Genomic DNA, 14,271 nt, shown 5'->3' with positions numbered 1-14,271 from the left:
CAATGATCTGTAGACAAAGTTGAGGCTTCTGTGAAAATCTGGAGAATTCTCGGAGAGTATCGAATCGGATGTGCGTGTGTGTTTAATTCACTTTTCTAAAACAATTGTTTTTATTGTTTGCACCCAGACCACTCACAGGAGAGATGGATGAAGCCGATTCTGTGCTTTTAAAACTTAAGCAGACAGCTGATGACTCTCTGTCCCTCACAACTTCGAACGCCGAGTCCATTTTTGTAGAAGGTATGGTCATCTCCGCTCTCTCGCGGCTGCCACACAGTCCCTGTCCCTCCTGGGAAGAGCTGGGGCCTGTGTCAGCACGTCCACGGGAGGGAATCCGGGTGACATGCCTCTGGGCCCCCAGCAGCCGCCCCTCGCTCTTCCCTCAGATCCTTACGCCGCCTCTCTGAGGAGTGAGATTGAGTCAGACGGCCACGAGTTCGAAGCCGAGTCCTGGAGTCTCGCCGTGGACCCGGCCTACGCCAAGAAGCAAAAGAGGGAGGTGGTGAAGAGACAAGATGTCCTTTACGGTGGGGAGTCCACAGCCCTGTGCCACCACGCCGGCCCTCCACTCTCTTCTCTGCTCCTTCCCCCCTCCCTGCCTTCCTTCCTTCCTTATCTTTGTCTTTCTCTCTCTCTTTCTCTCTTTCCCTCTTTTGTTCTTTCTCTCTTTATTTATTTATTTTTCTTTCTTGAGACAGAGTCTCTCTCTATTGCCCAGGCTGGAGTACAGTGGGACAATCAGAGCTCACCGCAGCCTCGACCTGGGCTCGAGCAATCCTCCCACCTCAGCCTCCCCAGTAGCTGGGACCACGCCGCATCTGGCGAATTTTTTTATTTTCTGTAGAGACGGGGGTCTCACCATGTTGCCCAGGCTGGTCTCAATCTCCTGAGCTCAAGTAACCCGCCCGTCTGGGCCTCCCAAAGTGTTGGGATTATAGGCGTGAGCCACGGTGCCTGGCCTCCGTCTTTCTCTCTCCTCCCTTGGTGCAGCCCTTCCTCCCACGCCAGGGAAGAGACGGTCGGAGAGGATTTTGTTAGAATACGTCCCTGTGGACGCATCTGGCTGAATGCCCACATCCATCTTCTTCTTCCCTTGTTTTGTGCTGTCTTAGCCCGTGTAGGCAGCTCTCATAGAACACCATACACAGGGTGGCTTAGAAGCCACAGAAGTTTATTGCTCACGGTTCTAGAGGCTGGGGCGTCTAAGATCAAGGCAGTGGCAGACAGTGTCCATGGAGGCCCCATTTCCTGGCTTCCTGTGGTGGCATCTGGCTATGTCCTCACAAGGTCTTCATGGTCTTTCTCAGGTCCTTTTTTTTTTTTTTTTTTTTTTTTTTTGAGACAGGGTCTCACTCTGTCACCTAGGCTGGATGCAGTGATGCAATCTCAGCTCACTGCAACCTCCACCTCCCAGGTTTAAGCGATTGTCCTGCCTCAGCCTCCTGAGTAGCTGGGATGACAGTGCCTGCTACCATGCCCAGCTAATTTCTCTTTTTTTGAGATGGAGTCTCACTCTATCGCCCAGGCCGGAGTACAGTGGTTCCATCTCGGCTCACTGCAACCTCCAACTCCCGGGTTCAAGCATTTCTCCTGCCTCAGCCTCCCGAGTAGCTGGAATTATAGGTGCCTACCACCATGCCCGGCTAATTTTTGTATTTTTAGTAGTGACAGTGTTTCACCATGTTGGCCAGGCTGGTCTCGAACTCCTGACCTCATGATCTGCCCACCTCAGCCTCCCAAAATGCTAGGATTACAGGCATCAGCCACCATGCCTGGCCATGCCCGGCTAATTTTTTTATTTTTTGGTAGAGACAGGGTTTCGCTGTGTTGGCCAGGCTGGTCTCCAACTCCTGACCTCAAGTGATCTGCTCACCTCGGCCTCCCAGAGTGCTGGGATTACAGGCGTGAGCCACCACCCCCAGTTCTCAGGTCCTTTTCCTAAGGGCACTAGTCCCACCATGAGGTTCTCTCCCCTTCTGACCTCATCACCTTCCAAGGGCCACACCTCCTGTACTATCACCTCTGGGGTTCGAATTTCAACATACGAATTTTGGGGGACGCAAACATCTTGTTCATTGCAGTCTAGGTCTGGTCAGGGACACACACAGATGTGACATGTGAGTTTTGACAGCCACAGGAGTGTTCCTCAGAACACTCTTCTTCCTAAAAACAGACTTGATAGCTGGGCCTGGTGGTGCGCACCTGTAATCCCAGCTACTTGGGAGGCTGAGGCAGAAGAATCGCTTGAACCCAGGAGGTGGAGGTTGCAGTGAGCTGAGACTGCGCCACTGCACTCCAGCCTGGGTGACAGAGCAAGACTCCATCTCAAAAAAACACAAAAAACAAAAAAGCAAAAACCACACGGACTTAAAATGTTGTCCGTTGGGTTGACACTGGGCACAAAACCCTCCTGTGATAGGGAGGTCCCAGGGCTGTCTCCTTCCCCTGCTCCTTTAGGCTGGGACCCCCTGCAGCACTCTAAACCCTGAATGCCCTGGAAGTAAGAAAGACCCCAAAGGCGCAAGGCCTTAGGCAGAGAACTCTCAGAAGCCAGTTCAGTACGTGAAGGGCAGGCAGCACCCACGACTGCCCAGCAGGGCCGTGGAGCCAGCGTGGCTAAGTCCTGCCGTCCGTGTCCCTGCAGAGCTGATGCAGACGGAGGTGCACCACGTGCGGACTCTCAAGATCATGCTGAAGGTGTACTCCAGGGCCCTGCAGGAGGAGCTGCAGTTCAGCAGCAAGGCTATTGGCCGCCTCTTCCCATGTGCTGATGACCTGCTGGAGACGCACAGCCATTTCCTCGCTCGGCTCAAGGAGCGCCGCCAGGAGTCCCTGGAGGAGGGCAGCGACCGGAATTATGTCATCCAGAAAATCGGCGACCTCCTGGTTCAGCAGGTGGGTGCAGCCATGTTCATCTCAACAGTCTTCAAAGCCTCTGCCCTGTCTCTGTCCCTTTCTTCTTTTTTTCTGAGATAGCGTCTTGCTGTGTCACCCAGGCTGGAGTGCAGTGGTGCAGTTACAGCTCAATGCAGCCTCAACCTTCCAGGCTCAGGTGATCCTCCCACCTCAGCCTCCCGAGTAGCAGGGACTGCAGCTGTGCACCACCATGCTCAGCTAATTTTTTATTTTTTGTAGAAATGGGGTCTCACTATATGGCCCAGGCTGGTCTTGAACTCCTGAGCTCAAGTGATCCTGCCTCAGCCTTCCAAGTAGCCAGGACTCCAGGGAACACCACGCCTGGCTAATTTTTTATTTTTTGTAGAGATGGGGTCTCGCTTTGTTTCCCAGGCTGGTCTCAAATTCCTGGCCTCAAGCAATCCTCCCTCCTCGGCCTCCCAAAGTGCAGGGATCACAGGCATAAGCCATTGTGCTGGTCTGTTCCTTTGAATAATAAAACAAGAGTGGCTCCTAAAGCAAGAGTACCTGCTCCCCTGAGGACACACAGCTCTGGGCCCCTTATAGCGATGCCTGCAGTTCATATTCTAGAAACACAGAGGCCTAAATCAGCCAGTGTCCCTGGCTGAACACTATTCAGTGTTACATTCTTCTATGCTCGTTTGGTTGGTTGGTTTTTGTTTTTTGGTTCAAATCACTTATGCTTTCAACCGTTCAAAATATGCCTATTGACTGAGTGCAGTGGCCCACACCTGTAATCCCAGCACTGTGGGAGGCCAAGCAGGTGAATTGCTCGAGCCTAGGAGTTCTGGACCAGCCTGGGCAACATAGCAAGACCCCGTGTCTACAAAACGTGAAAATAAATTAGCCAGCTGTGGTAGCGTATAGCTGTAGTCCCAGCTACTCAGGAAGCTGAGGTGGGAGGATTGCTTGAGCGTGGGAGGTCAAGGCTGCAGTGAGCTATGATCATGCCACTGCCCTCCAGCCTGGGCAACAGAGCAAGACCTGATATCGGGGGGGAGGGGGGAAGCAGGGAAGCATACCTGTGGACCAGCACCATCCATGGTAGTGGTATTAACCCCAAATGACCACCCTAGGCCAAGATTTACCCAGGGGAGCTGTGCCCCTCGTGTGACCTCGAACTATTTGCTCAAAGCATCCTGGGCCAACTAATTAGAAGAACACTCCTTTTGCTTTTTATGTTTCTTTTTTTTGAGATGAAGTCTCAGCCTATTGTCCAGGCTGGAGTGCAATGGTGTGATGTCAGCTCACTGCAACCTCCACCTCCCAGGTTTAAGCAATTCTCATGCCTCACCCTCCCGAGTAGCTGGGATTACAGGTGCCCACCACCACACCTGGCTGATTTTTTTGTATTTTTAGTAGAGACAGGGTTTCACCATGTTGGCCAGGCTGGTCTCGAACTCTTGACCTCAAGTGATCCACCTGCCTAAGTCTCCCAAACTGCTGGGATTACATGTGTGAGCCACTGTGCCCGGCCTGCTTTTTATGTTTCTAACGTCCTTTGGCTGACATTTACTTTTTTTCTTGGCTCTCAGGAAGTTTTATAGCATCTGTGATGTAGCAAAGCCCCGAAGCAGGTTTTTTTATTTTACCTTTTTGACACCTTGTGATTAGACGCCCCAAACTGAAGCATTTCTCTGTTTGAGGACGTATTAGAAAGTGGAGCTGCAGCTGGGCGCTGTGGCTCACACCTGTAACCCCAACACTTTGGGAGGCTGAGGGGGGGGTGGATCGCTTGAGGTTATGAGTTCAAGGCCAGCCTGACCAACATGGTGAAACATTATCTCTACTAAAAAAAAAAAAAAATTAAAAATTAGCCGGATGTGGTGGTGGCACCTGTAATCCCCAACTACTCAGGAGGCTGTGGCAGGAGAATCGCTCAAACCCGTGAGGCGGAGGTTGCATTGAGCTGAGATCGCACCACTGCACTCCAGCCTGAGCCACAGAGCAAGATGCTGTCTCTAAAAAAAAAAAAGGAAGAATGAAAATGGAATTGTAAATAAATATTTATTTTAGCAGAGTCAGATGAATTAGATGAAAATATGCTTTGGCTGGCCAGGCACGGTGGCTCACGCCTATAATCCCAGCGCTTTGGGAAGCCGAGGTGGGCAGATCAAGAGGTCAGGAGTTCGAGACCAGCCTGACCAACATGGTGAAACCTGGTCTCTACTAAAAATATAAAAATTAGCCGGGCATGGTGGTGCACACCTGTAATCTCAGCTACTCAGGAGGCCGAGGCAGGAGAATCACTTGACCCCGGAAGGTGGAGGTTGCAGTGAGCCAAGATCACGCCACTGCACCCCAGCCTGGGCAACAGAGCGAGACTCTGTCTAAAAACAAATTAGCCGGGCGTGGTGGCGGCACCTGTAATCCCAGCTACTCAGGAGGCTACAGCAGAAGCATCACTTGAACCCAGGAGGTGGAGGTTGCAGTGAGCTGAGATCGTGCCACTGCACTTCAGCCTGAGCCACAGAGCAAGATGCTGTCTCTAAAATAAATAAATAAATAAATAAAATGGAATTGCAAATAAATATTTATTTTAGCAGAGTCAGACAAATTAGATGAAAATATACTTTGGCAGTTTTCATGTTTAATTAACATTTCCGTTCTTTTGTCTATCAGTTTTCAGGTGAACATGGGGAGAGAATGAAAGAAAAGTATGGTGTGTTTTGTAGTGGCCACAATGAAGCTGTTAGTCATTACAAGTTGCTGCTTCAGCAAAACAAGAAATTTCAAAACTTGATCAAGGTAAAAACAATTTTTTTTTTTTTTTAATCAAAAACTTATATTCTGGCCGGGCTCAGAGGCTTACGCCTGTAATCCCAGCACTTTGGGAGACCAAGGCGGGCGGATCACGAGGTCAGGAGATCGAGACCGTCCTGGCCAACATGGTGAAACCCCATCTCTATTAAAATACAAAAAATTAGCCAGGCGTGGTGGCACGCATCTGTAATCCCAGCTACTTGGGAGGCTGAGGCAGAGGAATCGCTTAAACCTAGGAAGCGAAGGTTGCAGTGAGCCGAGATCACGCTACTGCGTTCCAGCCTGGTGACAGAGCAAGACTCCATCTCAAAAACAAAAAACAAAAAACTTATATTCTTCACTGTCGAGTTTTTCCACAGAATTGTAGAGTCTTGGGACCTGGGAATTATAAGGCATTTGTTATGTAGCAGTGATTTTCAAGGTTTGGTTTGGGTTTTAACCACAACTCCATTCAGAACACATCAGTGAAATCTTACGTAGAATCCTGAGATGTAAAATAAAGCAGGCCAGATGCAATGCCTCATGCCTGTAAATCCAGCACTTCTGGAGGCCAAGGTGGGAGGATCGCTTGAGGCCAGGAGTTTGAGACCTGCCTGGGCAACATAGCAAGATCCTGTCTCTACAAAAAATTTAAAAATTAGCCAGGCATGTTGGTGCACACCTGTAACCCTCGCTACTCCAGCAGCTAAGGAGGGAAAATCAGTTGAGCTTAGGAGTTTAAGACCAGCCTGGGCAACATAGCAAGATCCCATCTCTATTATATAAAATACATAAATATACACATACACATATTAACAAAATCAATCAAAGAAAGCATGTCTAGACTTTGTTCCTTGCCAGGCCACAGTGGGCCCTGAGAGATCCCTGCAGCCCTCAGCATGGGACCTGCTGACCATCACTGTGTCATCACTGTTTGGATGACACAAAGGATCGTTTGAAGGGGCTGCCCTGCCCCAGGAACTGGCCCTCCAGAGCAGGCCTATTTTGCCTTGGGGATGCTGTCTGTCTTAAGGAGGGTTATTCCAGCTGGGTGCGGTGGCTCACACCTGTAATCCCTGTAACTTTGGGAGGCCAAGGCGGGCAGATCACCTGAAGTCAGGAGTTTGATACCAGTCTACCCAATATGACAAAACCCCGTCTTTACTAAAACTACAAAAAATTAGCCAGGCGTGGTAACGCGTGCCCATAATCCCACCTCCTTGGGAGGCTGAAGCAGGAGAATCGCTTGAACCCGGGAGGCAGAGGTTGCAGTGAGCCGAGATCGCACCACTGCACTCCAGCCTGGGGAACAAGAGCGAAACTCTGTCTCAAAAAAATACAAAATATAAAAAGGAGGGTTACTCCAAGCCTTTGTCCCCTTGCTGGTCCGTGTTCACCCCCGGAGCCTGTAGATGGATCTTCCTGCCTCCTTTGTGTGAGTGTGGGTAGGTGCTTGAAGCCCAGCCAGAGTCAGCCAAGTCAAGGGAGACCCCACCTCCCGCATCCTAGAAACCACACTTGGATGATGGCTAGTTGGTTCTATCAACATTCACCTCTTTTTTTTTTTTTTTTTTTTTTTTTTTTTTGAGACTGAGTCTGGCTCTGTCGCCCAGGCTGGAGTGCAGTGGCCGCATCTCAGCTCACTGCAAGCTCCGCCTCCCGGGTTTTCACCATTCTCCTGCCTCAGCCTCCCGAGTAGCTGGGACCACAGGCGCCCGCCGCTTCGCCCGGCTAGTTTTTTTTGTATTTTTTAGTAGAGATGGGGTTTCACCGTGTTAGCCAGGATGGTCTCGATCTCCTGACCTCGTGATCCGCCCGTCTCGGCCTCCCAAAGTGCTGGGATTACAGGCTTGAGCCACCACGCCTGGCCAACATTCACCTCTTTAGAGGCCCTCACACCGCTGATTCCACACGAGCTGCATCACCCGTGGCCTGGCCGGGACTTGATTCTGCAGTGGCGTTCTACGCCCAGTGGTCCAAAGTTAGGAGTGACGTGCATTTAAACTTCACTGTGTTATAGGATAGGTGGGAAAGGGAGAGGATCGTTTTGGAGCCGCAGTTCCTCGAAGCCAGGAGGGGGATTCCAGTGAAGCCTCCATCATGGACTCTTGCAAATCCCACAGCGGCTCTGGGCCTCTTCAGTGGCTCTTTGCAAGTGCTGGCATCCCTAAAATGTACACAAGAGCAGCGGGAGCAAACAAGCAGAAAATGTGCTGTGCTCCCGAGTGGGCGTCAGGTGACCGCTCTTGGTTCTTAGCCAGAGGTGAGCGTCAGAAAGCATCCAGGCTGGGTGCGGTGGCTCACGCTTGGAATCCCAGCACTTTTGGGGAGGCCAAGGCGGGCGGATCACTTGAGCCCAGGAGTTTGAGACCAGCCTGAGGAATATGGCGAAACTTCATCTCTACTAAAACTACAAAAATTAGCCAGGTGTGGTGGCACACGCCTGTAATCCCAGCTACTCGGAGGCTGAGACAGGAGAATCGCTTAAACTCCGGAGGTGGAGGTTGCAGTGAGCCAATATCACACCCAGGGACCCAACCAAAAGGCACAAGCCCACTCTAGTTCTGGAGGGTTCCAGCAGTCATGGGTTAGGGAGTGTGTGTTCATTTGTACATCGTGTTTGTGGACAGCTTGACAGATGATTTCCATATCCACCCCCTGGCTGGTTCTCATTTCTTTTATTTTTTGAGAGTCAGGTCTTGCTCCGTTGCCCAGGCTGGAGTGCAATGGCTCACTGCAGCCTCAAACTCCTGGGCTCAAGCAAAGCCTCCTGTCTCTGCTTCATGAGTAGTTGGGACTACAGGAGTGTGCCACCATGCCCACCTAATATTTTAATTTTTTGTAGAGATGAGGTCTTGCTGTGTTGCCCGGGCTAGTCTCAAACTCCTGGTCTCAAGCATTCCTCCTGCCTTGGCCTCCGAAAGTGTGGGATTACAGGCATGAACCACCACATCTGGCCTTTGGTGGCGTTTGTGTGTATAGCAGGTGATCCCTGCTTTCGGATATCTGGTGTCTGTCTCCTCCAAAGTGGCAAAGGAAAGGTCCTGGTGAGCTGAGAAAGAAAGGAGCCCCCAGCCTTGGCAGCCGATTGTTGACTAATTGGACAGGAGCCGAGATGTTAATGCGGGATCTGGCTTTCCGTTTCCGAGATGTTAATGCGGGATCTGGCTGTCCATTTCCGAGATGTTAATGCGGGATCTGGCTGTCTGTTTCCGAGATGTTAATGCGGGATCTGGCTTTCCGTTTCCGAGACGTTAATGTGGGATCTGGCTTTCCATTTCCGAGACGTTAATGCGGGCTCTGGCTGTCCGTTTCCGAGATGTTAATAAGGGCCCTTGCTGTCCGTTTCTGAGATGTTAATGCGGGATCTGGCTTTCTATTTCCGAGATGTTAATGTGGGGCCTTGCTGTCCGTTTCTGAGATGTTAATGCGGGATCTGGCTGTCCGTTTCCGAGACGTTAATGCGGGATCTGGCTGTCCGTTTCCAAGATGTTAATGCGGGATCTGGCTGTCCGTTTCCAAGCTGTTAATGCGGGATCTGGCTTTCCATTTCCGAGATGTTAATGCGGGGCCTTGCTGTCTGTTTCTGAGATGTTAATGTGGGATCTGGCTGTCCATTTCCGAGATGTTAATGCGGGATCTGGCTGTCTGTTTCCGAGATGTTAATGCGGGATCTGGCTTTCCGTTTCCGAGACGTTAATGCAGGCTCTGGCTGTCCGTTTCCGAGACGTTAATGCGGGATCTGGCTGTCCGTTTCCGAGATGTTAATACGGGATCTGGCTGTCCGTTTCCGAGATGTTAATACGGGATCTGGCTTTCCATTTCTGAGATGTTAATGTGGGCTCTTGCTGTCCGTTTCCAAGCTGTTAATGCGGGATCTGGCTTTCTATTTCCGAGATGTTAATGTGGGGCCTTGCTGTCCGTTTCCAAGATGTTAATGTGGGATCCGGCTTTCCGTTTCCGAGATGTTAATGTGGGGCCTTGCTGTCCATTTCCGAGATGTTAATGCGGGATCTGGCTTTCCGTTTCCGAGATGTTAATGCGGGATCTGGCTTTCCGTTTCCGAGATGTTAATGCGGGCTCTGGCTGTCCATTTCCGAGTTGTTAATGCGGGATCTGGCTTTCCATTTCCGAGATGTTAATGCGGGCCCTTGCTGTCCATTTCCGAGATGTTAATGAGGGATCTGGCTTTCCGTTTCCGAGATGTTAATGCGGGCCCTTGCTGTCCGTTTCCGAATTGTTAATGCGGGATCTGGCTGTCCGTTTCCGAGATGTTAATGCGGGATCTGGCTGTCCGTTTCCGAGATGTTAATGTGGGATCTGGCTGTCCGTTTCCGAGATGTTAATGCGGACCCTTGCTGTCCATTTCCGAGATGTTAATGCGGGATCTGGCTTTCCGTTTCCAAGATGTTAATGCGGGATCTGGCTTTCCATTTCCGAGATGTTAATGTGGGATCTGGCTGTCCGTTTCCGAGATGTTAATGCGGGATCTGGCTTTCCGTTTCCGAGATGTTAATGCGGGATCTGGCTTTCCGTTTCCGAGATGTTAATGCGGGGCCTTGCTGTCCGTTTCCGAGATGTTAATGCGGGATCTGGCTGTCCATTTCCGAGATGTTAATGTGGGCTCTTGCTGTCCGTTTCCAAGCTGTTAATGCGGGATCTGGCTTTCCATTTCCGAGATGTTAATGCGGGGCCTTGCTGTCCGTTTCCGAGATGTTAATGCGGGATCTGGCTTTCCGTTTCCGAGATGTTAATGCGGGGCCTTGCTGTCCGTTTCCGAGATGTTAATGCGGGATCTGGCTTTCCGTTTCCGAGATGTTAATGCGGGCCCTTGCTGTCCGTTTCCGAGATGTTAATGCGGGATCTGGCTGTCCGTTTCCGAGATGTTAATGCGGGCCCTTGCTGTCCATTTCCGAGACGTTAATGCGGGATCTGGCTGTCCGTTTCCGAGATGTTAATGCGGGATCTGGCTGTCCGTTTCCGAGATGTTAATGTGGGCTCTGGCTGCCCGTTTCCGAGATGTTAACGCGGGCTCTTGCTTTCCGTTTCCGAGATGTTAATGCGGGATCTGGCTGTCCATTTCCGAGATGTTAATGTGGGATCCGGCTTTCCATTTCTGAGATGTTAATGCGGGATCTGGCTGTCCGTTTCCGAGATGTTAATGTGGTATCCGGCTTTCCATTTCTGAGATGTTAATGCGGGATCTGGCTGTCCGTTTCCGAGATGTTAATGCGGGATCTGGCTGTCCGTTTCCGAGATGTTAATGTGGTATCCGGCTTTCCATTTCCGAGACGCTAATGCGGGATCTGGCTGTCCGTTTCCGAGATGTTAATGCGGGATCTGGCTGTCCGTTTCCGAGATGTTAATGTGGGCTCTGGCTGCCCGTTTCCGAGATGTTAATGCGGGATCTGGCTGTCCATTTCCGAGATGTTAATGTGGGATCCGGCTTTCCGTTTCCGAGATGTTAATGCGGGATCCGGCTGTCCGTTTCCGAGTTGTTAATGCGGGCTCTGGCTGTCCATTTCTGAGATGTTAATGCAGGATTTGGCTTTCCATTTCCGAGATGTTAATAAGGGCCCTTGCTGTCCGTTTCCGAGATGTTTATGCGGGATCTGGCTTTCCATTTCCGAGATGTTAACAAGGGCCCTTGCTGTCCATTTCCAAGATGTTAATGCGGGATCTGGCTGTCGGTTTCCGAGATGTTAATATAGGATCTGGCTGTCCGTTTCCGAGATGTTAATGCGGGCCCTTGCTGTCCGTTTCCGAGATGTTAATGTAGGATCCGGCTTTCCGTTTCCGAGATGTTAATGCGGGCCCTTGCTGTCCGTTTCCAAGATGTTAATGCGGGATCTGGCTGTCCATTTCCGAGATGTTAATGCAGGATCTGGCTGTCTGTTTCGTTAATGCGGGCCCTTGCTGTCCGTTTCCGAGATGTTAATGCGGGATCTGGCTGTCCGTTTCCGAGATGTTAATGTAGGATCTGGCTGTCCGTTTCCGAGATGTTAATGCGTGCCCTTGCTGTCCGTGTCCGAGATGTTAATGTAGGATCTGGCTTTCCGTTTCCGAGATGTTAATGCGTGCCCTTGCTGTCCGTTTCCGAGATGTTAATGTAGGATCTGGCTTTCCATTTCCGAGATGTTAATGCGGGCCCTTGCTGTCCGTTTCCAAGATGTTAATGTGGGATCTGGCTGTCCGTTTCCGAGATGTTAATACGGGCCCTTGCTGTCCGTTTCCGAGATGTTAATGTGGGATCTTGCTGTCTGTTTCCTAGAAAATCGGCAACTTCTCCATCGTGCGGCGGCTTGGTGTGCAGGAGTGCATTCTCCTGGTTACACAGCGCATAACCAAATACCCAGTGCTGGTGGAGCGCATCATCCAGAACACGGAAGGTAGGCCTTCTCCCCACTGCCCCGCCCGCCCGTGCTGCTGCAGCATGGGGCTCTCACTGAGCACCCACTCCCTATTTAGCAGCGGACTGGATAAATTCCCTTGGGAATCCACTTTGCTGGGTGCTGGGGTTCCTTTTTTTTTTCTTTTTTTTTTTTTTGAGACAGAGTCTCGCTCTGTCGCCCAGGCTGGAGTACAGCGGCCAGATCTCAGCTCACTGCAAGCTCCGCCTCCCAGGTTTACGCCATTCTCCTGCCTCAGCCTCCCGAGTAGCTGGGACTACAGGCGCCCGCCACCGCGCCCGGCTAGTTTTTTTTATTTTTAGTAGAGATGGGGTTTTACCACGTTAGCCAGGATGGTCTCGATTTCCTGACCTCATGATCCGCCTGTCTTGGCCTCCCAAAGTGCTGGGATTACAGGCTTGAGCCACCGCGCCTGGCCTTTTTTTTCTGTTTTTAAAGAGACAAAGTCTCACTCTGTTGCCCAGGCTGGAGTGTAGTGGTGAAATCATAGTTCATTATAGCCTCCAACTCCGGGGCTCAAGTGATCCTCCTACCTCAGCCTCCCAAGCACCTGGGACTACAGGTACATGGCACTACACCCAGTTAATTTAAAAAAAAAATTTTTTTTTTTTTTTTTTTTTTTTTTTAGAGATGGGGTCTCGCTGTGTTGCCCGGGCTGTTCTGGAACTGCTGGGTTCAAGTGGACCTCCCGCCTCGGTCTCTCCAAAGTGCTGGGATTACAGACATGAGCCATCACATCTGGCCTGGGTTTTGTTTTGTTTTGAGACAGAGTCTCACTCTGTCCCCCAGGCTGGAGTGCAGTGGCACCATCTCGGCTCACTGCCATCTCCACTTCCCAGGTTCAAGTGATTCTCCTGCCTCAGCCTCCTGAGTAGCTGGGGTTACAGGCGCCCGCCACCACATCTAGCTAATTTTGGTATTTGTAGTAGAGATGGGGATTCACCATGTTTGTCAGGCTGGTCTTGAACTTCTGACCTCAAATGATCTGCCCACCTTGGCCTCCCAAAGTGCTGGGATTACAGGTGTGAGCCACCGTACCGCACCCAGCCTGGCCTGGCCTGGGGTTTTTGATGCAAGAAAGATGGGGTGGTCAATACCATGAAAGCAAGAGCCAGGTTTTATTTGCCAACTGTTTCCCCCAGCCCCTAGCACAGGCTGGGCCAGTGCAGGCCCTCAGTGTCAGTGTCTGTGGAAAGGATGAATGGATGGAGATGGTGCCGTGGTGGTTCAGACAGACCCAGACATGGCCCCTGTGTCACATGCCCAGGGCTAAGCAAGGAATGTGTGTGGAGCCAGGGAGGCAGAGAAGGGCGGGCAGTCCAGCCAGGAGTTCTGGGAGCCAGGGCCATGCTGACCATAGCTCTCCCTTCACCAGTGAATTCAGGCCATGAGAGGATGAACAAGCTTCCCTGCTGTAAAAGCTACATCCTTGGAGTGGGAGGAGCCAGATCCCAGTCACAACAGGAGGTGGAGGGAGTCTTTTCATTTTTTTTAATTAATGAATTAATTAATTTATTTATTTTAAGACGGAATTTCACTCTTATTGCCCAGGCTGGAGTGCAGTGGCACAATCTCGGCTCACCACAACCTCCACCTCCCGGGTCCAAGTGGTTCTCCTGACTCAGCCTCCCGAGTAGCTGGGATTACAGGCATGCGCCACCACGCCTGGCTAATTTTTGTATTTTTTAGTAGAAACGAGGTTTCTCCATGTTGGTCAGGCTGGTCTTGAACTCCCGACCTCAGGTGATCCGCCCGCCTCAGCCTCCCAGAGTGCTGGGATTACAGGTGTGAGTCACCACGCCCAGCTGGGAGTCTTTTATGAAGGGATTGGGACAGAGGAGAGTGTGTTTACCAAGCAGTAGATGGCAGAGCTAGTCGTGGCAGTTTTGCCACTTGAATTGCACCTTAGCTTCTGCATTTGATAGAGGCTATACCTGGATAAAAACGAAACTCTGAGCCAGGCATGGTGGCTCATGCCTGTAATCCCAGCACTTTGGGAGGCTGAGGCAGGCAGATCACTTGAGGTCACGAGTTTGAGACCAGCCTGGCCAACACAGTGAAACCCTGTCTCTACTAAAAATACCAAAAAAAAAAAGGAGTTGGGCGTGGTGACGGGTGCCTGTAATCCCAACTACTCGGCAGACTGAGGCAGGAGAATTGCTTGAACCTGGGAGACAGGTTGCAGTGAGCTGAGATTGTACTC

At 51.0% G+C, this 14,271-nt stretch overlaps 1 protein-coding gene across 1 annotated transcript in view; it reads left to right on the top strand.

Annotated features, from left to right (window-relative positions):
• The window catches only part of ARHGEF18 (Rho/Rac guanine nucleotide exchange factor 18), a 129,743-nt gene that overhangs the window by 93,337 nt on the left and 22,135 nt on the right, over positions 1-14,271 (top strand). The window contains exons 12-16 of the mRNA XM_050771032.1: positions 128-240; positions 387-527; positions 2,645-2,895; positions 5,539-5,664; positions 11,930-12,047. Coding sequence (XP_050626989.1) covers positions 128-240; positions 387-527; positions 2,645-2,895; positions 5,539-5,664; positions 11,930-12,047 — 749 coding nt within the window. The remainder of the gene's footprint in view (positions 1-127; positions 241-386; positions 528-2,644; positions 2,896-5,538; positions 5,665-11,929; positions 12,048-14,271) is intronic.

Source organism: Macaca thibetana, chromosome 19 (genome assembly GCF_024542745.1).
Source record: "Macaca thibetana thibetana isolate TM-01 chromosome 19, ASM2454274v1, whole genome shotgun sequence".
In the NCBI taxonomy this organism is placed as follows: Eukaryota; Metazoa; Chordata; class Mammalia; order Primates; family Cercopithecidae; genus Macaca; species Macaca thibetana.
Note: the sequence above shows the minus strand (reverse complement) of the source record. Positions and strands in the feature narration are given on the sequence as shown.